General features: G+C 58.1%; 2 protein-coding genes across 7 annotated transcripts; one reads left to right on the top strand and one right to left on the bottom strand.

Moving 5' to 3' along the window:
* Positions 1-32: 32 nt before the first annotated feature.
* ARHGAP4 (Rho GTPase activating protein 4) lies at positions 33-25513 on the bottom strand. 5 transcript variants are annotated; one of them, XM_010331786.3, is made up of 22 exons: positions 25333-25513; positions 20547-20751; positions 20306-20468; positions 20038-20100; positions 19544-19726; positions 18790-18918; positions 18468-18689; positions 13033-13134; positions 12664-12855; positions 12474-12558; positions 12280-12307; positions 11934-12036; positions 10428-10488; positions 10221-10298; positions 9996-10130; positions 9793-9898; positions 9459-9692; positions 9301-9374; positions 9033-9216; positions 8736-8828; positions 8362-8461; positions 33-7371 (listed from the first exon to the last, which is right to left on the bottom strand). In XM_010331786.3, the coding sequence occupies exons 1-22, from the start codon at positions 25397-25399 to the stop codon at positions 7138-7140; spliced, it is 2841 nt and encodes a 946-aa protein (XP_010330088.2). In that variant the 5' UTR covers positions 25400-25513; the 3' UTR covers positions 33-7137. The 5 variants fall into 5 exon arrangements, with proteins under 5 accessions (XP_010330088.2, XP_010330087.2, XP_074248030.1 ...); XM_010331785.3 differs by having other exon boundaries at positions 9301-9692; XM_074391929.1 differs by lacking the exon at positions 9459-9692.
* AVPR2 (arginine vasopressin receptor 2) lies at positions 3361-6252 on the top strand. 2 transcript variants are annotated; one of them, XM_039463979.2, is made up of 4 exons: positions 3361-4260; positions 4604-4657; positions 5071-5955; positions 6047-6252. In XM_039463979.2, the coding sequence occupies exons 2-4, from the start codon at positions 4633-4635 to the stop codon at positions 6250-6252; spliced, it is 1116 nt and encodes a 371-aa protein (XP_039319913.1). In that variant the 5' UTR covers positions 3361-4260; positions 4604-4632. The 2 variants fall into 2 exon arrangements, with proteins under 2 accessions (XP_039319913.1, XP_074248031.1); XM_074391930.1 differs by having other exon boundaries at positions 3523-3616.
* Positions 25514-26845: the final 1332 nt, after the last annotated feature.

Raw genomic sequence — 26845 nt, 5'->3', positions numbered from 1 at the left:
GCTTGACTACAAAACGCTACAAGGGAACTTTCTGGAATGTCAAAAATGTTTATTCTATGTCATGAGTGTGGTTGTGGTTACACGACTGTATACATTTGCCAAATCTTATTGAACAGCGCAATTAAAATTAATGAATTTCACTGTATGCTAATCATATCTTATTAAAGCTGGAAAAAAAAAAAGTCATTCTGGAGCTGCTGCTGCAGTGACCTGGAGGAGGAACGTGCACGCAGAGAGAGCACAAGGAAGTCAGACTGGGAAACCCGAGGCAATCACCTCGACAGCCCACTGAGAGCAACTGCGGAACACCGCCTCTGGGAAGGAAATGGGGAGGAGCCACTGCCTTAAAAAAAACCTCTGCAGATTTGCCAGGGAGCCGCCTCCTGCCTGACTCTCACATGATGACCTGGAGGCCTCAACGCTCACTCTTCTTCTACCTCCCGCTCCTCACCCCAGCACCTGCTGGGGACTCTGGCCCTCCCTTCCACTCCGTGGGGCTCCTAATCTAACCAGTTCCACTGGCCGCCTTCCTGCAGCCAGAAACAGGCTCCGTTCACCTTTCCCAGTTATTATCCACTCAGGTGAATGGACACAATTAGATGATCATCTGCAGGCTGTCTTCTTGTCATCATTGGCACACAACCACCACACACACTCCTCACGTGCACACCATCATGTGCATGCCTTTACATACACACCTTCACACACCCACACCCTCATACACACACACGATCACACACACACCTTCATACAGGCGCATACACATGCACACACCATCACACAGGTACACACCTTCACACACACCCTGACATACATACATGTACATCCTCACACATGCACACATTCTCACAGTCATATGCCCACACCCTCACATGCACACACACCCATGCACACCCTCACACACACACCCTCACATGCATACTCCCTCACACCCTAACACCCTCACACGCACACACACATGCACACATCCTCACATGCACACACCCTCAGATGCACACACACATGCACACACCCTCACACGCACACACACATGCACACCTCAGACGGACACACCCTCACACACATGCACACACCCTCACATGCACACTCACGCACGCACACACAGACACACCCTCACACGCACACATGTGCACTTGCATTTTAAAATTTGTTTTTGTCCCTTTTAATCCCATCCTCCATCTCGTTGCTCCTCCCCGTCTCCCGGGCTCTTCATATTCTGCTCCTTCGGGCCACAGTCTCTGTGAGAGCCGTTCCTGTTGACAGGCACTTGGCTCCTTCGTCCTTCCCACTGCCCACAGACTCTGCCATCTGCACATGCGCCCCTCCCACACAATTGGGGGCCTCCTTCTCCATGTCCTTGTCTGCCTCCTCTTTGTCTCCCACCTCTTACAAACCCTCCAGGGCCTTTTAAATACCACCTGTCTGCTTCCTCCAGCCCCGCTGCCCAGTGTTAAGTGGGTCACACCATTTCTCTCCTGGGTGACAGCCACAGCCTCCACCAGCCTCCCTGCCTCCACTCTTCTCTGTACAAGCCCATGTGCTCCTGGGGCAGGTCCTTTCATCTCTGCAGCCACAGTGCTGGGCCAGCAACACTTGCAGTTGGTGAGCGGAGGGTTCTGATGAACTGCTGGATAGAGGAGGGACAAACAGTGTCCCTCCAGTCTGCCTCCTGTCCTATTCTGCTCAGACACTGGACTGGCAGATCAGTGGCCATGCCTTGGCCCTTTCTGCAAGTCTTAGAGGGACCAGTGAGAGGCATGCACAGTGGGGGACCTCGCCAGGCTGGAGTGCAATGGCACGATCTCAGCTCATTGCAACCTCCGCCTTCCAGGTTCAAGCAATTATCCTGTCTCAGCCTCCCCAGTAGCTGGGATTACATGCGGGCACCACCATGCCCAGCTAATTTTTTTGTATTTTTAGTAGAGATGGGGTTTCATCATGTTGGCCAGGCTGGTCTCAAACTCCTGACCTCAAGTGATCTGCCTGCCTCCACCTCCCAAAGTGCTAGGATTACAGGCGTGAGCCACCACGCCTGGCCCCACTCTGCTCCTGTTAATGCCGGAGGGAAGGGGCTTGGGGCAGCCTGGTGCCATCCCTGCTGACTCATGTGGACCTGGCATGAATCAGCACAGTCTGCCCTTCTTTTTCAGCACCCAAGGGGTGGCTGCCCAGGGCCTCTCTCCTGGCACAGCTTCATGCAGCGCCCGCCTGTGTGCCCCTGCGGCCTCCAAGCCCTTGCCATGGTGGTTCTCAGTTCCTCCTGGGAACCCTGGCAGAGCAGAGTAGTGCCGGGTCCTGGTCTGGCTTCTTGCATTCCAGAGGAGACCACCATGGGGACCCTTCCTCCAGACTCTTCCCCAATTTAACAACAGAAGTGAGGAGTCCAGGGGGCAGAGATTACCACAGGCCTGGCCACATTGCTAGGGGAGCCCCCGGCCCACTGCTGAGATCCAGCCGTGTACAGCCTCGTTCAGGCAGAGAACCTGATAAGGAGATGGTTGCCTGCTCACCCCAAAGGCTGGCATGGATTCCTCTGCCCAGCCAGCTTTAGACAGAGAGAACAAAGGCTTTCCCAGGGTCCTGTCAGTCCCCAGCCCCGCCCATCTTATCGCCATAGTTCACCCTCAATCACCAAGTCCCATTGCACAGAAGGGGAAGCAGGTGTCGAGAGCTGGCATGGCCTGTTCAGGGTCCCCAAATTCTCTGCCAATTGAGGGAGGCCATGTCCCATTCCGTTGATCTGGGTGCCATTAGGAAGGCCATTTCTGCACTTCTAGGCTAGTGACAGCGTGTGGTTATTGGGGACAGCACAAGCATGTGGAATGGTGTGCAGGTGTGTGCATGTGTGTGGTGTGGTATATGGCTGTGTGGTGTGTGCTATATGGGGTGTGTGGTGTGGCGTGTGTACGGCGTATGGGTGTGTGGTGGTGGGTGCGGGTGTGGTGTGTAGCTGTGTGCTGTGGTGTGTGCACGGCACGGCGTATGGGTGTATGGTGGGTGCGCATGTGTCTGTGATGCATGGCTGTGGTGTGGTGTATGCATGGTGTGTTGTGTACGCATGTGGAATCATAGTGGCAGGGGGTGGTGAGTGCCTAGCACTGTCTCTGGAGAATGGCCACCCCGTGTTCCCACCACCCTGACAGAGCCAGGAGGGGCAGGAAGGGGAGGCCTTGGCCACGGGCCAGACTGGAGCCTGGTCTGCAAGGCTGTTTTGGTCTCTGGCCTCACGGGCCAACAGAGAAGACAGACAAACAGGAAGAAAGCGGCTGCTTGGGCTGGGCTGGGCTGGGCTGAGCCAGGCCTGGGTGCGGGGTGCGGCGGAGTGGAGAGAGAACCACTGGGATGGGGGCTGGGGGGTGTGGAGCCGGGGAAGGAGAGAGGTATTGGGGGAGGGAGGAGGAGGGCCCAGCCCTGAAGCCCTGGCGGCTCCCCCTCAGGTCCCTGCACCTGAAACAGGTACAGGGAAGGTGCGCCCACACTCACAGCATGTTCAAGACATGAGCAAGCGACTCCTCGTCATGTATGTGTTTGTGGCTGTGTCGTGCATGTGAGGGCATGTGTGGCAGGAGGGAGCCCCTGAGCACACGGAGGTCCCCAGCCCCTCTTCCAAGGACAGGTAATTGCAGGTGGGGCAGGAGGAAGAGGGTGGGGGGTCTCCCTGGATCTCACAGGGGTTCATGCAGCCTGACTTGGCCACCACCCCACCCCTCCCTTTCCTGTTCCTCATCTCCGGCCAAACTGGCCCTAATTGTGGAGGAGGAGGGGCCTGCATGGGTCTGGGAGGGGCCCAGCGAGGGTGCTTTCACCCCCTCCTCACCTGGGCCTAGCCAGAAGCAGGAGGACCCCAACTTGGGAAGGTGGTGTGAAGCTCCCATGAAAAAGCATCGCAGTCCTGAGCCAGACCCATGCTCTCTGGTCTCAGTTTCCCCACTTATGAAATGGCAATGCTGAACTAAGTGACCTCCCAGAGCACTGCCAGGCGAGACAATCCAGCTGGGGTGTGTGGTGGGGTGAGGGTGGGCGTGGAGGCTATGGCAGTGGGAGGAGGGAGTCCTGGACCCGGACCAGGGAGGCCCTGGGGAACGGAAGGGAAACGAGAGGCCAGGGGGAAAGGAGGAGGGGGAGGAAGTCCCCTCCTGGCCAGGTCACTCCCAGAGGCTGGGCTGGGCCAGGGCGGGGCAGCCGATGGAGAGCAGATCTGAGCACCCAGCCACCTTCACGCCACTGCCCAGCTGCCCAGGAGCCCAGGAGCCCTGCCAGGTAAGGGGCTGCGCAGGCCTGTCCCCCTCCCCGCCCAGCCCCCAGCCCTCCAATGGTGGCCTCTCTTGGCATCTGTCAGGGCAGGGGAGATTTGCATGTCTGCCTGGGTGCCCACTCCCAAACTCGGGGCTTGTGGGCTGCCTTGGGTCCTGGGCGCCGTCTGTCTGTCTGACCATCCCTCTCAATCTTCCCTGCCCAGGACTAGCCACACTCCCAGCTCACGCATGCACACATACCAACAGGTACCGGCCACAGTGGCACCTCTGTAAGGGCTCTGGTCCACAGACACTGGGTCGTGGGGCTAGCCACTTGGGCAGAGGCTGAGTCCACCCATCTCCTCCAGGCCTTCAGAACACCTGCCACAGCCCCACCATGCTCATGGCATCCACCACCTCCGGTAAGCCTTGTCCCCCATGAGCCAGGTGGGCACAGTGGGTTTGACGATGCAGGGAAGCCCCTCTTTCTAAAGGCCTTCTTCACCCTTGCCTCTGGGGTGCGCCTCTCCAGGCTGCCAACAATCGGGGCGGGGAGGGTACTGTCCCACTTTCCTGCCAGGGCTAGGGCTGGGGCTGCCCTTCCTCCTGGACCACATGAGCCTGGGATATGTATCCCCCATAACATGGCTTTCCCGGAGTCCCCTCTGCTAGGAGCCAGGAAGTAGGTCTCCGGATGGCGGTAAGGGAGGCTGGAGGCCCAGGTTAACGGCTGCCTTGGCCACTGGCCCTAGCAGCTGGGTGGGAGCCTCCTTGACCCTGCGTTCCCCTGCACAGCACCCTCTCTAACCAGGCCCTCTCCCTGACCCCTGCCCAGCTGTGCCTGGGCACCCCTCTCCGCCCAGCCTGCCCAGCAACAGCAGCCAGGAGAGGCCGCTGGACACCAGGGACCTGCTGCTGGCCCGGGCAGAGCTGGCGCTGCTCTCCATAGTCTTTGTGGCCGTGGCCCTGAGCAACGGCCTTGTGCTGGCGGCCCTAGCACGGCGGGGCCAGAGGGGCCACTGGGCACCCATGCACATCTTCATTGGCCACTTGTGCCTGGCCGACCTGGCTGTGGCTCTGTTCCAAGTGCTGCCCCAGCTGGCCTGGGATGCCACCGACCGCTTCCATGGGCCGGATGCCCTGTGTCGGGCCGTGAAGTATCTGCAGATGGTGGGCATGTACGCTTCCTCCTACATGATCCTGGCCATGACACTGGACCGCCACCGCGCCATCTGCCGTCCCATGCTAGCTTACCGCCACGGAGGTGGGGCTCACTGCAACCGGCCGGTGCTGGTGGCTTGGGCCTTCTCGCTCCTTCTCAGCCTGCCCCAGCTCTTCATCTTCGCCCAGCGTGACGTGGGAAATGGCAGCGGGGTCGTTGACTGCTGGGCCAGCTTTGTGGAGCCCTGGGGCCTCCGTGCGTACGTCACCTGGATCGCCCTGATGGTGTTCGTGGCGCCTACCCTGGCTATCGCCGCCTGCCAGGTCCTCATCTTCCGGGAGATTCATGCCAGTCTGGTGCCAGGACCATCAGAGAGGACTGGGGGGCGCCGCCCGGGATGCCACACAGGCGGCCCCAGCGAGGGAGCCCGTGTGTCGGCAGCTGTGGCCAAGACCGTGAGGATGACGTTGGTGATTGTGGTAGTCTATGTGCTGTGCTGGGCGCCCTTCTTCCTGGTGCAGCTGTGGGCCGCGTGGGACCCGGAGGCGCCTCGAGAAAGTGGGTGTAGCTATGGCTAGGGCTGTGGGGGGCCACTTGGGTTTGGCCGCATGCTTCCGTGCGCCGCCAGCTGTCCCCCCAACCTCCACAGGGCCACCCTTTGTGCTGCTCATGTTGCTGGCCAGCCTCAATAGCTGCACCAACCCCTGGATCTACGCGTCCTTCAGCAGCAGCGTCTCCTCGGAGCTGCGCAGCTTGCTCTGCTGTGCCCGGAGGCGCACCCCACCCAGCCTGAGTCCCCAGGATGAGTCCTGCACCACCGCCAGCTCCTCCCTGGCCAAGGACACTTCATCCTGAAGAGCGGCTGGGTGTCTTGCCTCCAGAAGCTTTGAGAAGCTCAGCTGCCTTCCTGGAGTCCACTGGGAGGGGGACCCATGGAGAGCCAGCAAGAGCCTGGGGCCCTGAGCTAGCACATTGTGTGGCCCTGGACAAGCCGCATCCCCTGCCTGGGTCTCCACATCCTTAGCTGCATGAGGAAGGCCTCAGGTCCCAGAACTGTGGGGTCCTCAGGTCAGCTCACTGTGCTGGGTGTGGGAGGGCTGCAGCAGAGGGCTGAGGGGCAGGAAGGAGGGAGCAGGTGCCCCCAGGTGAGAGAGTGGTCCCGGGCCCCTCTAATCCCTCCCTTCCTCCCTCCGTTCTCATTCTCTCCCTAATAAAAGTTGCAGCTCATCCTCCACATGGCGAGGGGTCTCCTTGGATCAGGGTAACAGTGGTTGTGGAGGCAGCACAGAGACGTACACAGACCCCCCACACACACCCACAGTCACGTGCCCAGCTCCGGAACCCATGGCGCAAGCAGCCAAGACTTCAAAGCTGCAGGACCTGCAGGGGAAACTTCTCCAGCCTCCAGCACCCACCTGTGTACCCCTGAGACAGAGAGCTGGCTCCCATCGGGGAGTCAACACATAGGTCTTTATGAATCACAACGCAGTTCCGCCAGGCATCTGAGCAAGGGCGCCCGCCACCCAGCAGCCACTGACCAAGCCCTCCTCAAAGCTGCAGAGGAGGGTTTCCCCAGCCTCCTTCCTCAGCTGCCTCCCAAAGGGGCCTGGGCCAGGGCTGCGGGGCAGGCAGGGTATGGGGTGGGCATCCCTACACAGTGGCCTCATCCCACCTCTCGGCACTTGCTGGAAAGGGCTGGAGTGAAGCAAGGGGGCTGGGGAGAGTGGCCGGCCCAGCACCTCAGTGTGGCTTGGGGGTGGGGTCCAGGCCCTGGGGGTGGGAAACTGAGAGTGAGGCTGGGGCCCCAGGGCCCCGGGAGAAGCCTTTGTTCCTGCCCAGGCGGCTGCTGACCGGGGCCTTTGGGCTTCGGGGCCCAGGGCTGGGAGAGGTGACAGGTGCTGGCCCGAGGCACTGGCGGGCAGAGGCCTTTCCCAAGAGCTCCTTAAACACAGAGTCCATGTTCTGCGCCACAGCCTAGTGCAGGGGAAACAGTGACCATCAAGACCCAGAGCTCCGCCCACTCCCAAAGCAAGTCCCTCGGCCTCAAGGTCACTCTTCCCCAGTGTGCCCCCTTTGGTGTCTCTGTCACAGTCTCCTCTGAGGACAGCAATTCCTTGGCTTAGCCCAGAAGCGGGGACCCCTCTCTTCTTGCCCTCATCCTTTCCCTGGCAAAGATCACAGCCCGTCTGCCCACGGCCTCAGGAGCCGCCAGCAGCATGCGGGGACTCCCAGGTCAATGTCCTCCCGTGGCATCTCCCGGCTGTCCTGTCCCTGGTCCCGGCTCCTGCTCCTGCATGTCTACCGCACTCTCCCCAGGCTCCCTGGGCCCGGGGACTCGGCCACAACTAGGACACCTGCACACTCTTGGGCTCTCTCCTCCTCGGGCTTAGCCACTGTCCCCCGGGCTTCTCAGCCTGATGGTGCTCACAGGGCCCACGGTACAGAGCACGTAGCAGGGCCCATGCCGGGACCAAGTCAAGCCTGAGCTCTGCTCCTGCAAGAGTCACTTCTGCCCCACCCCGATCCCCAACCAGCCACCCCCTCCTGCGTCCCTGCCATCTGTCCCTTTCATCCTCCCTGGCATGTCAAGTGCCTGCCATGGCACCGCCTGTTACCTAGCCCAGCTACAGATACCAGCCTTGCAATCTGCCCTGGAATCCCCTGCGCCTACCAGGTAAACAGCCTCTACTCAGCCCTGCCACTTGCCTGCTCAGAAGCCAAACGTAAATCCCAACATGCAAGCCCTGGGTTCCAGCCAGATCAGGTGTCCTCTGTCCCTCTCATCCCTGCCTCCGTGGCCGTCCCTTGCCATCCCCACCTGCCCTCACAACCTTGTCTTCCTGTGTGTCTGGCGGCAGGTTCCCCTGAGCTGAGGCCAGGGAGTGCAGCTTGGCTCCCGAGGGGAGGCAGAGATCCCCCAGGAGAGGTGCCCTCACCTGCCACATAGCCAGTCCTGGCTCTCACCTTATCCACCTCCACGTGTTGCTCCAGACAGGCTGGGACCAAGCAGTGTCGCCTGTGTCCAGGGGGTCCCACGGCCTCGGGTGAGGTGCATGGCTCTGGCCTGCAGGACAGATGGGGAGCCTGGTGGGGGCCCTGGGAAGTCCCTGAGCTCACAGGGCAGTGGCTCCTCCCATCTTAGGGTGTGGCCAAGGAAAAGAGGCTGGCCCACTGGTCCCCAAGCTCCTCTAGAGCCTCTACCTGTCACAAGCTGGGTCACTCTATCACATCCTCATCTCACAACCCCTCCCGCTCCCACATGGCCAAAGCCTGACCCCAGTCTCCCCCGGCCTCAAACAGCACACGCATGGGTTCTCCAGTCCCATCTTCTTGCTCACCGGTAGCCCAGCTCTGATGCCAGGAGGCCCTCGGGGCTGCTCTCCGAGTCACCTGCAGTCTGCACGCCTGCGCCCACCCCCTGCTTCTCTGCCCTGCAGTGGGAAGGACCGGCCTGTTTTGAGGGCTCCTTTCCAGCACAGGTCTGGGCCAGCAGCCTCCATGCCAGCCAGAAGTGGTCAGAGATGCTCATTCTCCAGCCCAGCCCACACCTTCCGAATCTGACCTGGGGTCGAGGGCAGGCTGGACGAAGCGGGGGTGTGGAGACCCCGAGATCCCCAAGGGCGAGGCTCACTCACCCTGCAGGCAGCGTGATGTACTTGTGGGGAATGAGGCCCCGTGCGCCCTCGTGCTCTCCCCACCACCAGTCGCTCGATGCCCTCTCGTGCAGCCGCAGCACATCCCCACGCCGGAAGCTCAGCTCCTGGGCCGTGCGGCCCGCGTAGGCAAAGCAGGCCACAGCCTCCACAACCCCCTCCAGGTCTGGTGAGGAGAGGAGGTCCAAGCTGTGGGGGGTGTGGACACCAGGGCGGGGACAGGATGGGGCTCTCTGCCTACGGCCCTCACCATCCTCCTGGGCCAGTGTCTCAGCTTCCAACTCCGGCTCATTGTCTGGCCCCAGGCTCTCCAGTGGGGCGTCCCTGAGGTCAGGGTAGAGCGAGGTGGATGAGGGGGGCTCTTCTCCAGTGGACCCCCCAGTCCCCTCGGCAGCACCAAGGGTGTACCCCAGGCAGCGGGCGGAAGGTGGTGCCATGCACTTCTCGTAGACTGGGCCAGGCAGCTCGGTTAGGGATGGGAAGACCCGATCGGGCTGCATTATGAGTGTCTGCACCAGCTGGTTCACCCGGCCCTGCAGCGTCACCGGGTCCTGTCCAGCGGGCACGGGCAGCAGCGTGGGCCCAAAGCACACGGCCAGGTTGTAGGGGTCCATCATGTTCTCATCGCTGTACTGGGCCAGGCTGGGGGGATACTCACGTCACAAGCAGAGAGCCCACACACCAAGTCCCCTCGCCCCCTCGGCCCCGGCCCCCACCCCAGTGCTCGCCCCAAAGCACTCACTGGTTGAGGAAGGTGAAGAGGTAGCGCAGAACCACCAGGACTGGCGCTGGCAGCCGCCCCAGCAGGTGGCTCACATGCTCCACCCGCGCTGCTGTGGCCTCCAGCTCTGTGGCCAAGGCCACCCGGAGAGAGCCGTGTGAGTGAGTGCGGCTGGCTGCCCTACCAAGTGCCCTCCCCACACTGGTCTCAGGCCCTGGCCTCACCCGAAGAAGCCAGCAACTCGCTGAACAGGTCCGGGGGGAAGAGTGGGGGCTCCAGGCTCCGGAAGTAGAGCTTCAGCACCCCAGCCACCAAATCCAGGTCGTGGGCACTGCAGCCTTCCACCAGCGGGTCCTCCCCTGCAGATTGGCGAGTGATGCATGCGGTGCGGGGAGGAAGCTGGTGTTGTCTGCCCGAGCCCCCAAACCGCCCGCCCTGCCCGTCCCCACCTCTCTCGAAGGCATCACGGATCTCTGAGACCCGAAGCTGGGGACCCGACACCCGGAAGATGCCTTCGTGCTGCAGGCCTGCAGGAGGACAAGGAGCTGGTGGGCACTGAACATCTTCCCCAGCCCTGCCGGGATGGCCTCCCAGGCCAGGTGCCAGGAACTGGGTGCTGGGTGCCAAGATCCTGGGAGGGGCTGGGTCCTGCTCACCATTGAGGTTAATGAAGCGAATGCAGCTCTCCACCACCAGGGGCACAGACTGGCCTGAGCTCTGGGGACAGAAGGTGTTTACTTCACCGTGGACACAGCATGTCCTGTGTTGTCATTCAATTGCTTTTTTTTTTTTTCCTTTTTTTGAGACCAGGTTCTCACTCTGTCGCCCAGGCTATAGTGCAGTGGCACGATCTCGGCTCACTGCAGCCTCGACTTCCTGGGCTCAAGTGATACTCCGGCCTCAATCTCCCAAAGTGCTGGGATTACAGGCGCTGACATCATTGTTGTCGGCACAGAGGCCTAGCACACAGTTTCTTATATTCGCTCCTAGATGTCTGATATTTTTGATGAGGTTTTAAGCACTGACTTACGTTTTATTTGCAAATTGTTGCTGGAATATAAAAATGCAGTTCAATTCTGTACACTGACCTTGAATCAAGTAACATTTTGAAACTCAAGCTGGGGGTGGTGGCTTACACCTGTAATCCCAGCACTTTGTGAGGCTGAGGTGGGCAGATCACCTGAGGTTGGGAGTTCCAAACCAGCCTGACCAACATGGCGAAACCTCGTCTCTACTGAAAATATAAAAATTAGCCAGGTGGTACACACCTGTAATCCCAGCTACTTGGAAGGCTGAGGCAGGAGAATCACTTGAACCTGGGAGGCGAACATTGCAGTGAGCCAAGATCGCATCACTGTAACGCAGCCTGAGCGACAGCACAAGACCCCCTCTCTCAAAAAAAAAAAAAAAAAAAAAGTGTTCATTTAAAGATCTGTTGATTTTTTTTGAATGGTCTACACACATAATCATATCACTGAAAATGATGGCATCAGTTCCGATCTTTCTGATACTCTCCACGGCTGGTCCTTCCTTCCTTCCTTCCTCCATCCCTCCCTCCTTCTTGTTTTTGTTTTTTTGTTTCTTTTTTTTTTTTTGAGACCAAGTCTCGCTCCGTCACCCAGGCTGGAGTGCAGTGTTACAATTTTGGTTCACCGCAGCCTCCGCCTCCCAGGTTCAAGTGATTCTCCTGCCTCAGCCTCCTGAGTAGCTGGGATTATAGGCACATGTCACCACACCCAGCTAATTTTTTGTATTTGTAGTAGAGACAGTTTCACTATGTTGCCCAGGCTGGTCTCGAACACTTGGGCTGAAGTGATCTGCCCACCTCGGCCTCCCAAAGTGCTGAGATTACAGGTGTGAGCCACCACGCTTGGCCCTCTCTGATGCTTTCTGATATCAGTATTAGTTTTCTGATCTTTCCTGCTTCCCCTCATTTCACTGTCAAGGCCCCCCAGTACCATGCTGGCCAGAAGTTGCAGGGGAAAAGCTTTCAATATCTCACCCCTAAAAATGCTGCTGCCCCGAGTTTTCTGTATGTTCCCATTACTAGTTAATTATGCTCCCTTCGATCAGCGAAGGCCACGGGGAGCCCATCCAGGAAGGTACAGTTGGAGAAAGACCACCACATACAGGTGGGCTGGTGTGTGGGGCAGAGCAAGTACCTGGATAAACTTCTCCATGTCTCCCCCAAATAGTCTCTGGTTATACTGGGAGCTGGGGCGGGGGTGGCGGCTCTTCTGGAATTTTCTCTGCGTGTACTGGGTCCTGCGGTGAATGGGAGCTGGCTCTGAGGGGGCTGGGTGTGGAGAATGGGATGCCCCACCGCCCCCCGCTCAGCCAAGCAGGCCTCTAACCCTCTGAAGTGATTCCACAATTCAGTGGGAAGACGGGGAAATTGAGGCCCAGGGGACTGGGCAACTGAGTTGGGCCCCAGGGAGAGAAGAGATGGGGGAACCATCGCAGGGACCCAGCTCCTCAGAACGTGCCAGGCTCTCATGAAGGACTCACCAACACATTTCCCGCTCCTCCTTGTCACCTGTGGGGTGGGAGAACACTGGTCTGCCTCTCAGGCCAGGGGTCTTCAATGCATTCCAGAAAAAAAGGCATGGAGAAGGGCCAGGGACAGGCAGGCAGGGAGGACCTCGGGCCAGATAGGGTCCTGGGCAGGGGAGAGGCAGGGAAAGGGGCAGCACTGGGCCCACCTCGCTGAAGGGCCTCCTGCAGCTTCTCGTGCTTGGCCTGCAGCTTGGCAAGGATGCTGCGTCCACTCAGATACTCCTGGAGCTTCTGCGCAGCCCCAAGAAGAGCCCAAAGTTTAGCTCTGGCTTGAGCCCCTCCCTCTGCCCCAGCCACGCCCTGGTGGGTCTCGCCCACCAACCCAGCCCTCCCCACCGAGATATAGAAGGTCTCAGTCTCCTGCTGCTGGCCACGCCTTCGGCCTGCCTGCCGGCTGCCTGGGTCTGAGCTGGTGGACTTGAGGGACTCAGTGGAGGGGCTGGTCTGGAAGGAGTCGAGCACATCCCCGTCGTCCAAGGCCACCACCTCTAGCAGGGCCTGCAGCGTCGCCTTCAGCGTCTTGTTCACCTGCGCAGGAGACCGCACGAGGTTGGTAAGAGGTTAGGGGCAAGGAGGGAGACAGGAAGTCCAAGTCAGAAGGAAGGGGCCAAAGGGAGGGGGGCAGGCAGGGTGGCCACTTCCAACAGCAGGCTGTACAGGCTCCAGGTCCCCGTCTCCCCCCAACCCCAGGTAGGTCGCCCAGACCTCCTCTGTCTCGATGGTCTGTCGGTCCAAGCGGCTCTGGATGTTCTGGGCTCTGGGCAGAATCTCATCCCGCAGCTCCATTTCAACGCAGAGCTCAGCCACCTGCAGAGGGCAGCAGCCAGGGGGCTGAGGGCTAGGCTTGGGCAGCAGGTGCCAAGATCCCCAGGGCATGAGAGATGCAAGCACCCTTTTGTGGCCTGGTGGCCAGGCACAGGACCACCAGCCCAGACACTCAGCTGAAGAATGGCAGAAGTGAACACTTGCGTCCAAACCGAGACATGTACACAGAGTTTCATGGCAGCACCGCTCATCCGAGCCCAGAGGCAGGCGCAGCCGGAGTGTCCACCAACTGATGGATGGCTACACTCAGCACGGTCTATCCAAAAGAGGATTTGATTTGATTACAAGAAGGAACGAATCCACTTATGTAAAGCGTCCAGCCAGACAAATTTAGAGACAGGAAGCAGAGGAGTGGGTGCCAGGGGCTGGCGAGGGGAGTGGGGAGTAGTGGCTAATGGGTACAAGTCTCCTTTAGGAGGTGACGAAAATGCTCTGGAATTAGATGGTGATGGCTGCACAACTCTGAATATACTAAAAACCATGGAATTGCACTATTTATTTGGCCAGTACGGTGGTTCACGCCTGTAATCCCAGCACTTTAGGAGGCTGAGGTGGGCAGATAACCTGAGGTCAGGAGTTTGAGACCAGCCTGGCTAACATGGTGAAACCCAGTCTCCACTAAAAATACAAAACATTAGCTGGGCGTGGTGGTGCGTGCCTGTAGTCCCAGGTACTTGGGAGGCTGAGGCAGGGGAATTGCTTGAACCCAGGAGACAGAGGTTGCAGTGAGCCGAGATCATGCCACTACACTCCAGCCTAAGTAACTCCGTCTCAAAATAAATAAATAAAACAGAATGGCCGGGCGTGGTGGTTCACGCCTGTAATCCCAGCACTTTAGGAGGCTGAGGTGGGCGGATCACCTGAGGTCGGGAGTTCAAGACCAGCATGACTAACATGGAGAAACCCCATCTCTACTAAAAATACAAAATTAGCTGGGCCTGGTGGCACATGCCTGTAATCGCAGGTGCTCGGGAGGCTGCGGCAGGAGAATTGCTTGAACCCGAGAGGCGGAGGTTATGGTGAGCCGAGATGGCGCCACTGCACTCCAGCCCAGGCAACAAGAACGAAACTCCATCTCAATCAATCAATCAGAATGGTAAGGAAGACCGGGGTCCAAGACGGCAGGGAGGGCCCAGCCCCACCTCTTCTAGGGAAAGGAGTGGACAGAAAAACTGCTCACTCTAACTGGACAGACATAAATTTCCCTGTGGCAAGACGAGAGCAGCTTGCCACATGGGCAGAGTGGGGGCCAACACTTTAGGAAGGAAAGAATTACTCTTTTAAGCATGCAAACATCCAGAAAGCTACCATTACAATTAAAACTGAGACTGAGGACTCATCTGCAGCTAGACACTTGCCCTGCTCTCCATCCTCACCTGTCATACAGGACTGCATGAAGGCACAAGTCACAGAGAAGAAAGGAAGGCCATTCTGAGACGGGCTCCCACACGGCTGACCCTCGAGGACATGGGACTCAGTGAAAGAAGCCAGTCACAGAGAGGCCGGCACTGTAGGATTCCACCCCTGCGAGGGGCCTCACAGGAGAGCCGTGAACTCCTGGGGGACGGGCAGTAGAAGGGCGGGTGCCCGGGGCTGAGGGGTGGGGAGTTGGGCTGAACAGGGCCAGAGCTTCAGTTGGGGACGATGAACAGGTTCTGCGGCTGGATGGCGGAGATGGCTGCACGGCACAGGAGTGTGCTTATGCCCGGGATGCACACTTAAACATGGGGAGCGCGGTGTGTTTTACGAAATGTGTATTTTGCCACACATTTTTTTAAAAGTCCATCTAGAGTGCGCATGGTGGCTCACACCTGCAATCCCAGCACTTTGGGAGGCTGACGCGGGTGGCTCGCTTGAGCCCAGGAGTTCGAGACCAGCCTTGGCAATATGGTAAAACCCTTCTCTACCAAAAATACAAAAATTAGCCAGTCTCATAACCTGGTCTCAAACTTAATTTAATAGTTAATTAATTAAAATTTAAATATAAAATAATTTTTTTAAGTACAAATCTTAGCCAGGCATGGTGGGTGGCATGCACCTATAGTCCCAGCTACTCAGGAGGCTCAGGCGGGAGGATGACTTGAGCCCAGGAGTTGGAGGCTGCAACGAGCTATGATCACACCACTGCACTCCAGCCTGGCAACAGAGCCAGATCCTCTCTCTAGAGAAAAAATAAGTCTATGTATACCCTAGGGAACATTGGTATTTGATCCCTCCCTTAAACTCACAGGATCAGCAGAAAACTAAAGATTTGCTGTCTGGAAAGTATACAGCAGGGATTTGGAGTCAGGGACACTGGTCCCAGCTGAAAAAAATGAGTACAGCAGCCCCGCCATCGGGAGCTGGCCTGGTCCTATGAGCCTGGCCTCAGTGCTGCCCTGCTGAACACAGGAAATGTCCCAGAGCGTCAACATCAGGCAAGGCCAGTGTGTGACCATGAAGGGCGAAGACAGAAACAAGACCACCCAGCGATCATGTCTGAGTGAGGACAAAATCAAGAATTTCTTCCAAGCCACAAAATCATCCCTCCAGCCTGGCATCACTTCAGCCACCATCACTGTCTCCTTCTAGATATGATTCATCAAGACATCCAGTCATACAGTTACCCCTGCTTCCAGACGGCCTCCGGTCCAAGGCCCAGCCCCACTTCCCTGGGTGCTCCCCGAGATCCCCTCAGGCAAGCCTGAGTCCTCTAAGGCCCTTCTACCACCCTCTCGCTGAGAGGCCCCAGGCTCCCCCGGAGCAGGACTCCCTTCATCAATGGGGATTATAGCTGTCCCTGCTAGGCTTTGGCTGGATGGTGTGGAACTAAAACCAGTTCCAAGGAAGTAGTTCCAAGGAAGGTCCACACAGCAGAGTGAGCTCCCAGGCCTCTTGCCTCCTTCCTCCCTGGACAGGGTCAGAAGAGTTTCTACTGCGGAAACTGGCTGGGCCAGGAGGAAAGACCACAGACATCCACATTTGTGGGGGGGTATATGTTCAGACCTCCTCTTAAATATGAACTGATGACCAAGAATCACCAAACAGAGACCGAAGCAAGAAAAGAGAGCAAATGCAGGAGAAAACAAAATAGGACGTTTCAGGCCAGGCAGTGGCTCATGCCTGTAACCCCAGCAATTTGGGAGACTGAGGTGGGCAGATTACCTGATGTCAGGAGATGGAGACCAGCCTGGCTAACACGGTGAAACTCTGTCTGTCTCTACTAAAAACACAAAAATCAGACGGGTGTGGTGGTGCCTGCCTATAGTCCCAGCTATTCAAGAGGCTTAGGCAGGAGAATCACTTGAACCTGGAAGGTGAAGGTTGCTGTGAGCCAAGATCGTGCCACTGCACTCCAGCCTAGGCAACAGAGCGAGACTCCATCTCAAACAAACACAAATAAATAAAAGAATATAATAAAATAAATAAATTAGCCGGGTGTGGTGGTATACCTCTAATCGCAGCTACTCAGAAGGCTGAGGCAGGAGAATCGCTTGAACCCAGGAGGTGAAGGTTGCGGTGGGCCAAAATTGTGCCACTGCACTCCAGCCTGGGCGACAAGAATGAAACTTCATCTCAAAAAAAAAAAAAAAAAAAAAAAAAAGTACTGTATTCATGAAATAAGAATAAAGGGTTGGCCCCGCACAGTGGCACGCCTGTAACCTCAGCACTTTGGGAGGCCGAAGCAGACCAATTGCTTGAGCCCAGAAGTTTGAGACCAGACTGGGCAACATGTTGAAACCCTATCTTTACAAAATATAGAAAAATTAGCCTGGCGTGGTAGTGCAGGCCTGTAGTCCCAGCTACACAGGAAGCTGAGGTGGGAGGACCAGAATGTTGTGTCTGCAGTGAGCTGAGATCAGATCACATCACTGGACTCCAGCCAGAGTGACAGAGTGAGACCCCATTTCAAAAAAAAAAAAGAGGCCAGGCGTGGTGGCTCATGCCTGTAATCACAGCACTTTGGGAGGCTGAGGAAGGCGGATCATGAGGTCAGGAGTTCAAGACCAGCCTGGCCAAGATGGCGAAACCCCATTTGTACTAAAAATACAAATACTAGCCAGGTGCAGTGGCAGGCGCCTGTAATCCCAGCTACTCGAGAGGCTGAGGCAGGAAAATTGCTTGAACCCAGGGGACGGAGGTTACACTGAGCCGAGATTGTGCCACTGCACTCCAGCCTGAGTGACAAAGTGAGACTCTGTCTCAAAAAAAAAAAAAAAAAAAAAAAAAAAACAGGATACGAACATTTGCAGATATGCAAAGTCAGGAAACCCTTGGTGAAGGCTTCCACCAAAACGAGGGTATCAAATCAAGAAATGCTGCCATGGAATCCAAAAACAGAGCACTGGGCAGGGGAGCTCCCGGCCAGCAGCTTCAGAGCAGGCCTAGAAGTGAAGCCGTTTAGACTGGAGGGCTCTGGGGGCACCACAGAGGAGAAAGTGGGCCCCAGAGGGTGCCTGGTGTGGAGGACAGTGCTGGGACGAGGCAGCGATCAACTCCTAGCAATGAGCAGCATTCCTGAGGCGAGGCTGTTATTAATTCCGGAAGAAAAACTGTCCAAGCTGAAGGACACGTGATCCTAATAGTACATGGCTTAGCTGCCAACAGTACCTGTTGTCATGGTGATTTAAACATTGAATGTTCATTGAGCCAAAAATTCTGGAATAAACTCGCTGGGAGAACAAGATGCAGGGAAGCATGTGGTGGCTGTGGGAGATGCTGGTGGTGCTTGGTTGTCACTGGCCAATGGAAAATGGCTGCTTGACGCTTGGAGGGGGCGCCAGAGGCATCCGTAGGAAGACTGGAGGTGGAGCTAGGAACAGGAGGGGTGGGTTTGGGAGTGGCTGTGTGCCATCAGAAGCCCTGGTGAGGCTGGACTCTTTGGAAAGGGGCCCAATGTAACCCCTAAGGAAAAACCAGCTGGAGGGAGAAGTCGAAAGAAGCCCAATCCGAGGTTGCAGTGAGCCGAGATCACACCACTGCACTCCAGCCCGGGCAACAGAGTGAGACTCCGTCTCAAAAAAACAAAAAACAAACAAACAAAAAAAACCAATTCCATCTTACCGCGTGTATGGTTCATTTCCTCCCAAGTTTGTGTCACAAAATTTAAAAACACAATGAAACCAGCCTAGAACAATGTACGGGCAGCCACACGGCCACCTGCTGCATGGGGTGACAGTTAGTGTCTTGCCTTCCTTGGACACTTCTGTAGCAGCTGCACTGCCTGGGACCACGGAGAGCTTGGATTCCTGAGCAAAACGTGAGTCACGCCACCCTACCACCTGCCATTACAGTGAAGGCCAAAGAATGTTGAGCCCAGCAGGGGTGACCCTCACCTCATCCCCGTCGTGGGGCTGGTAGTCAAAGCGCAGTGGGGGACAGAAGGCGATAGCATGCACCTCGAGCACCTTGGCCTTGTCTCCTGGAGGATCCAGGGACTCCACGGCTTCTTCCAGGCTGCCCAGGCCCTGCACTTGAGAGGCCTGGGCGCGGCTCTCAGCAGCCGTGTAGCTCCGCAGCACCTGCCCTAGGGCCAAGTGGAACCCTGTGTCGCAGCACTGAGGGGAAACAAGGACATGCTTGGGTGGGCACTGCAGCCTCGGCCTCCCAGCCCCGGGGCACTGGGCACCTTTTCCCACCCGTCCACCAAGGACTCACGTCCATGAGGTCCAAGACGTCATGCAGGTAGTAGTTCCTGACAGCGGCATTGACGCTGGCCAGGCTCAGCAGGTACTCGTTGCGTGCCTTTGTGCACTTGAGTCTGTGTTCCATGAACTTGGCCTGCCGCTACTCAAGACAATACAAGCCCACTCTAACCACAGCAGCCAGGGAGACCTTCCCCCGACACAGCCAAACTCTGCCATTTCCTCTAAGAAACTCCCTCCTCTGCTCCCAGAGTCCCAGACCATCACCCCCAGCCCCACACAGCCTGACCACTCCATCCACGCGTTTCCCAACCTCCCCACTCTCTCTACAGGGCCCAGCTTGAAGGCCCTTTCTCTGTGCGTGTCACCCGATCACCCACCCTAAGTGTCTTCTCACCCCTCTGAAACCTTACAGCGTAGCTGCTGGAAGAGCAGAGCTGCAGGGGCCCCGCCTGGAGTGCGCAGAGGCTGCATGAGGCTGCCCAGGGCCAGACAACTGCTCTCCCGGCTCTCTCAGGCCTGAGAGCCTTCCGTATGGAATCCCTGGAACCTGATGGCACTGTCCTGCCATTCCTGCCCCCAGCTTGGGGAAGTCACCAGAGCCAGCAGGGTGAGTGGGTGTGGGCCCTCCACTCCCAGGTGGGGAGGGTCTTGCTGAAGGGGTGCAGCCCTCCCCTGCACCCAGTCCTGCGTCCCCCTCAACACAGCAGGTCCTAGTTAGGGCCCATAGCCCACAGGCTTGCTTCTGAGGTGCCCTCCAGGCCCACCTTCTCCACCAGCCGCCCACCCTTCTTGAGGGAGGTCTTGCGGAGGGGCCCTGCCTCAGTGGCAGCAGTGGTGGCAGTGGGTGCGCTCCGGCCTGCCCGCTTCTCCTCCTGCCGCTCGGCCTCCCGGAGCTTGGCTTCAGCATTTACGCTCTCTGTGTGATACACCTGGTACGTCTTCTTGGCCTGCAGGGACACCCAAAGCAAGGTGGCGCTGCTGAAGGTCACAGCCGGGCCAGTCCCCAACCCTCCACCCCCGCCCCTCTGCAGCTTGAACCTCAGAGCTGGGCAATCCCATGTGAGCACCTGACCTAACGCTCTGTGCCTAGGGAGACGGGGCCTTTGCCCCTGAACCCCCGAATCCAGGACTCCCCTAGGTGCACACTTCTCCCTGAGCCTGGTTTGGGGCAATGTGATGGTCTGGGGATTTTCCTCCTTAATGAGTATCATTTCTCCCTGAACTGTTGGGACGGGCCCCTCCCCAGCCCCGTCCTCACCGTCTGGAGCTCCGAGACCACCTCCAGGAGCTCGTCCTGCAGCTGCTGCTCCAGATCCCTGCTCTAGATGTGGAGGCAAGGGTGAGCAAGCCACAGCTCAGAGCAGCACGCACCAGCACTCGAGGCTCTGCCCAGCTCAAGCCCCATCTGGGGGGCACACAGGTTCACTCTGCCTGGTCCCCACCTGGCCTCCGGTGCCCTCCCAGCCACGGCAACTCCCGATCCCAAAGCCTCGAACACCTCCCATAGCCCAGGGTGAGAGTCTCACCTTCTTGACCAGGCGCCCCACGTCCTCGGCAATGTGACTCAGGCGCTGGGCCAGGGGCCCAGCCAGCACCTCGCTGAGGGCCGCGCTCTCCCGGCTCTGTTGCCGCGTGTGCTGCAGCAGCACTGCCCAGCAGTGAAAGGGTGACAGGAGGCACGGCTCCTTCCTGGGGGTAGATGGGCACTGAGAGCCAGGAGTGGGAGCTTGGGCCCTGCCATGGCCCCCCTGCCAGCACATCACCTACCTGAAGCTTTGGTGCTCCCGGCTGCTCCCCAGGCGGCCTCCGCGGCTGGAGAAACGCTCGGCCAGCTTTTCCAGGCCCCGGGAGTACTCCAGCTCCACCTCGGCACGTCGCCGCATGAACTCTGCCAACTCCTGCAGCAGCTCCCGCCGCAGCTCGCCCTGCAGCTCCAGGCAGCGCAGCTGTTCGCTCAGCTGCCAGCGCATCTCTGTTGGGAGACCATGGCTCAGGCCTGGCCAGCACGCCCTGCCTGGGTCAGCCAGGCCAGCATGGGATGGGAAAGGCAGAGACACACAGACCCCGATCCCATCTGCTCTGAGGGCTCCTTTGGACTTAGCATAGGCTGACGGCAGGAGCTAAGAGGGAGGAAAGGGGCTAGGCCCCTGCAGGCAGATCTGGCCTCAGCTGTCCAGCTGACCTCTGCTGAGGCTAACAGGAGATGGCCAGACCCACTCGGTTGAGGAGGAAGGGGAAGTGTGTCCCAGCAAGAGGGGAGAGCCGTGCAAAGGCCCGGAGTGAGAGGGAGCAAGGCCGCCCTGGGAAGGGTGAAGCCCACCATGGTGAGTGAAACACAGACCCAGCCCCGTGTCACCCCAACACCAGCCAGGCACCTTTCGTTTTGACTTCCTGTCTCTCCGTCGTTCCTGGAAAGCCCCTGAATGGCTTCCCCTGCCACTTCCTTCCCCACCGGTACCCAGGCCCCGGGCAGCCTCCCTTGCGAACACAGAGATACACAGCACACAGATCACAGCACTGCTCAGGGCAAGCCTGCAGCAAACTCGCCGTCTCAGTGGCTAGGGAACCCTGTCCTCAGGCCCCAGGGGAAAGGGCAGTCCACAGTGAGGGCTGCGTGCCAGGGAGAGCTGATCCAGCCTGATAAGTGAAAGGATGGGGGAGGGAGCTAGCCCCTGTCTTCTGTCCCCACTTCCCACTCCCAATCACCCTGCCCACACCCCGTGCAGACAGACAGCCCCACCCAGGGCCCCATACTGCCAGCCGTTTGCACCCTATCACTAGCTTGATTTGGCAATGCTGCTTCCCTGACACAGGCCTGAAGCAAAGAAGTACCCACCCGGCAAGTTAAAGCAACCTGCAGAATACACTTTTGCCACCTGCAGATGATATCTCGGCCTCTGGCCAGCAGGCTGCCCACCTACTCATCGCCATCCACATCCCAAGGGAGGGACAAGCACGTCCTAGATACAGAGGCAAAGAGGGTTGACCAAGTGTCTCCCCTCCTGGAGCTGGGATTGGAACGGGGGCACAGACACATGTCCGTGGAGTGATGGGTGCTGAGAACATGAACACACAAAGCAAGATCAAAGCGGGGGCTGGGGGGTGTGGCAAGGAGCTCTTTTTAAAGGAGGGTGGTCAAGAACAAGCCTCATCGTTGGAGCAAAAAGCTGGAGCTGGCTACGAGGCGTGCCGGGAAGAATCCGAGAGGCTGGTAGGGACAGATGGCACAGAGCCCACGGTTTAGGGAGAATTCCCAGCTGGACTCCTAGTGAGAGAGGAGTTTCGTTTACAGGCCCCATCGCACTGCCTGGTGGAGCCCAGGTGGCAGCTACTGCACTAGTCCAGGCAAAAGACTGCAGGGTTTCAGACCGGGACCAGTGCGGGAGGACTCCGCTAGGAACAGCTCAATCTTGTTGGATTTCTGTCCCACCAGTGACTTCCCAGGGGTTGCTGCATGAGGACCCTGTGGGTGTGGCCTGCTCGGCATCCCTACCTCCTCTCTGATCTCCTCTCGCAGAATGTCCACTCCCTAGTCTCAGCCCCCTCAACTCCAGGTGCCCCAGCCCTGACTGCATGCATCACCCACCCCTCTGCCCCTCCACTCCCTGCCCCCACCAGACTAGCCAGGTGAGGGACCCAGGAGCCTGACCCTTCCGATGGAATCACCGAACAGGAGAGCTCTTCCCACCAGAGGACCAAGCTGTGTAAGTGGAAGCCTGGGGCGGGGGACCTCCCGACAAAGCAGAGCAGAGCCCACAGTGCCAAGGGAGACAGATGGAGAGTGTTCTCATCCTATCAGAGGCTGGCCTCCTGTGGTTGACTGGTCAGCTAGAAAGGCCGGGTGGGGTAGGCGCTAATGCCATTTGAAATCAGGAGACTCCTCACTGAATCTGTTTAATGTTTTGTTTTGTTTTGAGATGGAGTCTTGCTCTGTCGCCCAGGATGGAGTGCAGTGGCGCCACCTCAACTCACTGCAATCTCCACCTCCCGGGTTCAAGTGATTCTTTTGCTTCAGCCTCCCGAGTAGCTGGGACTACAGGCACCCAACACCACGCCCGGCTAATTTTCGTGTTTGTATTTTTAGTAGAGATGGAGTTTCACCATGTTGGCCAGACTGGGTCTGAAACTCTTGACCTCAGGCGATCTGCCCGCCTTAGCCTCCCAAAGTTCTTGGATTATAGATGTGAGGCACCTCACCCAGCCCAGTTTAACATTTTTTTGATAAAAGTAAATTCCATAGACCGGGTGTGGTGGCTCAAGCCTGTAATCCCAGTACTTTGGGAGGCTGAGGTGGGCGGATCACCAGGTCAAGAGATTGAGACCATCCTGGCCAACATGGTGAAACCCTGTCTCTACTAAAAATACAAAAATTAGCTGGGTGTGGTGGCGTGTGCCTGTAGTCCCAGCTACTTGGGAGCCTGAGGCAGGAGGATTGCTTGAACCCGGGAGGCGGAGGTTTCAGTGAGCCGAGATTGTGCCACTGCACTCCAGCCTGGCGCCTGGTGACAGAGCGAGACTCTGTCTCAAAAAAAAAAAAAAAAAAAAAGTAAATTTCATTTCATTCCAAGAAAGGTCGTAGACGACTGCTTGCCTCACCGTCCCTCTGGAGCCTGCCCTGCCCTCTTCCCCGAGAGGAATACAATCCCTGGGGACTTATGACAACTGAACAGTGCAGAAAGAACCAGCAGAGAGAACCGCTGCCTTTCTTCATCACTGCTGGCAGCAAACACTGACTGGAAGTCATGTCCCGGTCCAGATCCGGGCATGCACACTGGCTGGTGTTGAGCAGGAAACGTGAATTGCAAGTCGATTGCATTGGTGGCTTTCCCGGCAGAGCTTTCAGATCTCAGTTCAGACAAACTCGTCAGCACACCCTGTCCTGACCTCCCCCTAAATTAGGGCTGGCCCTCTTCCGACCCCTTCATGGCACCCTGCACTTTCCTTTTGCAGTGCTTATTATCCTAATGGAAACTCTATGTCTCCGCCACTAGACCCGTGAGCCAATGTGAGTGGGGCACCGACGCCATCTGAAATCAGGAAAGTCCTCACTGAATCGTTTTTACTCTGGGTAAAAAGCCAGGGCTAGAGGAGCTGGAGGGACTGGAGGGGCTGGAATCTGGGCCTGGGATAGCACAGATATATAGGAAACATCTGGCCAAAGGCGAGCTGGAATCCATGTTTGCCTGAATTACACAGCACGGCCAGGCTCCACTAGCACTTCCTGTGAGCAAGGCATTCAGTCTCACTTCTGCTGACAAGCAAAACAGAAGAGATGATGGTCTCCAAAACCATGGCTATGCTGACCTTTGAGAATTTAGGGTGTCAAGACAGTGACCCCCGTTTTGTAGCATGGTAGGATGTTTTTCCAGGGAGTGGGACGCAGACCCAGAGCAATCAAGGAACCCTTAGACAGTCCTGCTCGAAACCCCAACTTTTCAATGGGAAATCACTGACCCATATTTGCTGATTGAAGTTTTCCAAGTCTTTCAGCTTCATGGCATTTTGGGGAAGCAGGATGGAGATCATTACCTCCATCTGAACAAGATGGTGGTGAAGCTTGGAAAGCTGGCTCACCCTGTGTAGTTACCTCAAGCTGGCTCTGGACACAGGCTGCCTCTTCCAAAGGAGGAGGACTGGGGTATATTTTGGTATAAATTGCTTGCACTGAATAATGAGGTTGGAACCTACATCTCTGGGTTGAAAGGCACTTCAAGGGCCATTGCATTCTATGTCCTAGAAGTTGTAGTGCTGTGTGACTATGGGCAAGTCACTGCACCTCTCTGAGCTTGTTTCGGTAATTGGCAAAATGGAGTGATTGAGAGTGATATGGAGGAGCTGCTGGCGCTGAGATGTTGCCTTTCTCCTTTGCAAGAGTTACCATGCCCTGAATAAGATGGGCACAAGCAATTGGCTAAGAATTTGCAAAGCTGATTTGCATGTGATTTGCACATAGGTGTTTATCACAACCCGAAGAGGTTCAATTTCAGAAGACTGAGAAGCCAGCCCTGCTGAATCGCTCAACCAAGACTCACTGCGCCAGCCTGACCCAGAGACAGTGGCCCTCGCCTCTGATCCCCCTCAGTGCCAAAGAGAGGCAAAAGGTGCTGGGGCTCCAGGGACTGCAGCGGGGTTAGGGCCAGGTGATCTACACCAATCCAGTCATCCGGACTCCCTTACCCACTCCCCAGCCAAATGAAGGTGGTGGACTTCACTGCAGCTAGAACACTGCCTCCTGGGGGCACGTTGGTGCATCCGGCTCCCCTTTACCAGCGGCCACCAGTGTCTCCACTGGGCCTTGGGTGAGGAACAGAGACCAAAGGAGAACAGAGACCAAACGAAGGAAGAGAGGAAAGGAGAAAGGGAAGATGGCAGGCGGTTGAGGCCAAATGGGCGTGCGGAAGCCCGCAAGGGGCTCGGGCTCCCTCCTCCACCCACTCCAGAGGTCGCTGGGGAGAGCATCGGGCCCTGGGTAAGTGCGGGGACGCTTGGAGCGCCCTCACGACCTTGGGAGTCTCCGCAGGAAACGGGCCGGGAGCGCCCGGCGCCCTCTCACCTTTGACTTGCGTCTCATACTCAGCCTGCAGCCCCCGCTCCCGCCGCAGCTTCCCGTGAGCGGCCATGGCGGCCTGGCGGCCGCGCCGTCGAGCCCCACTGCTCCCACGCGGCCGCGAGCAGGCCCGGCGCCGGGACTTCGGGGCGCTGCGGCCAGCACCCGGAGCGGGCTCCGCCCAGCCCCGCCCCCAGCGCGGCTCCTGGTGGGGCGGGGCGGCCCAGGCCTGGCACTGCCCGCGAGGGGCTCCTGGGAGCAGGGCGCCCCTTGCAGCCCCACTGTGCCCCGGCCTTGTCGTCCCCTCCCACTGGGCCTGCACCTAGGCTGCCTTGTGCCGAAAGCCCCGCTGCCAAGGGACTGCAGCGGGGTTAGGAGTGGGGCGGGTGTGAGAGCCCGAGGTAAGCGGGCATCCCTGGCTGCAATCCTGCCACCACCTCCAGAAGGCTGTCCGTGGTCACCACTGCCAGACTGCACCGTTCGCAGCGGGGCCGCTGGCACACAGAGCCCGTGGACATGAACACCACTGCTGCCCCAGGCCCTGGACTGCCCCTGGGTTGCTGCTTCCCCCAGACATCGGACGCGGTCGTCCCTTCACAGGGAGCCTTGAGAGCTGGGGTGGGAAGTTTGGAGGGGAGGAGAAGGAAGGTCATCGCCAGAGAGCAGAACCTCAGCCCCTGGCTGCTGTTCCCTCCAGGACCCCTTGGTGGGGGAGCAGGGTTCAGCTCTGGTTCCCCTTCTGCTCAGCCCCACAATTTCCACATAGGCGGTTACCACTTCCTGCTGCCGGAAGAGACTGCTCTGCCTCCCTTCCCCTGCAGCTGCACCTGCCCATCATAGAACTGAGGGGGGCAGTCCGCTCAGAGTAAGGTCTTAGCTACCCTGGGGGCAAGTCTGGGGCTTTTCCTCCACCCACTACCACAGGGCAGCAGCTTTTCTCTGGGAAATCGGGAAGGCAGGAGGCAGGAGGTTGTTGACATGCCAAGCAGACAGCTGGTTTGCTGGGAGGGAAGTCCCTGGGATCTAGACTTGGGGAGAGGGACAAAGCACTTGGACACCAGGAGTGTGTCCCGGAAGTGGGCCTGCGGGCACCAGTACAGGGGTCCTAGGCGTGTATGTGCACGGATGTCAGAGTCAGGCTCTGTGCAAATGCGGGCACACATGACCTTGACCTGCAGATCTGGGGAGGACGGGAGGCTGTGCAGGTACTTCCTGCCTTTCAACTATGAGCAATTAATTCTCTTGCCCGGAAGGAAAAAACACTCCCTTAGCTCCCCGCCCCCTTCTCCCAGTACCCAGGCCCTTCTCGAAGACGTTGTTGTGTGGCTCTGCAGGACCTGAGGCTTCCCGGCCTGGGAACTAACCAGACCCAGGCAGGCTCAGGACCTGGACTTCCAGCAGCTGGTCTCAGAAATGCTGAGGTTCGAGTCCTCCAGCAAGCCCAGCGAGCCTTCGCCCCTGCCCACGGCGCGCACAGCCGCACCCACACCCCAGCCTGCTCCTGCTCAGGAGACTCACA

This window comes from Saimiri boliviensis, chromosome X (genome assembly GCF_048565385.1).
Source record: "Saimiri boliviensis isolate mSaiBol1 chromosome X, mSaiBol1.pri, whole genome shotgun sequence".
NCBI lineage: Eukaryota > Metazoa > Chordata > Mammalia > Primates > Cebidae > Saimiri > Saimiri boliviensis.
The sequence above is the reverse complement of the archived record's forward strand: the minus strand, read 5'-3'. Positions and strand labels throughout refer to the sequence as shown.

Bases quoted from the DNA above. Each gene is read 5' to 3' on its own strand.
- AVPR2 (XM_074391930.1), top strand. From the start codon at position 3,523: ATGTGTTTGTGGCTGTGTCGTGCATGTGAGGGCATGTGTGGCAGGAGG. The intron at 4,658-5,070 runs GTAAGCCTTGTC...ACCCCTGCCCAG, and splicing joins CATGGCATCCACCACCTCCG to CTGTGCCTGGGCACCCCTCT. The intron at 5,956-6,046 runs GTGGGTGTAGCT...CAACCTCCACAG, and splicing joins CCCGGAGGCGCCTCGAGAAA to GGCCACCCTTTGTGCTGCTC.
- ARHGAP4 (XM_010331785.3), bottom strand. From the start codon at position 25,399: ATGGCCGCTCACGGGAAGCTGCGGCGGGAGCGGGGGCTGCAGGCTGAG. The intron at 20,752-25,332 runs GTGAGAGGGCGC...GTCTCCCAACAG, and splicing joins GTATGAGACGCAAGTCAAAG to AGATGCGCTGGCAGCTGAGC. The intron at 18,919-19,543 runs GTGGGCCTGGAG...TGTCTTGAGTAG, and splicing joins GTGGGCGGCTGGTGGAGAAG to CGGCAGGCCAAGTTCATGGA.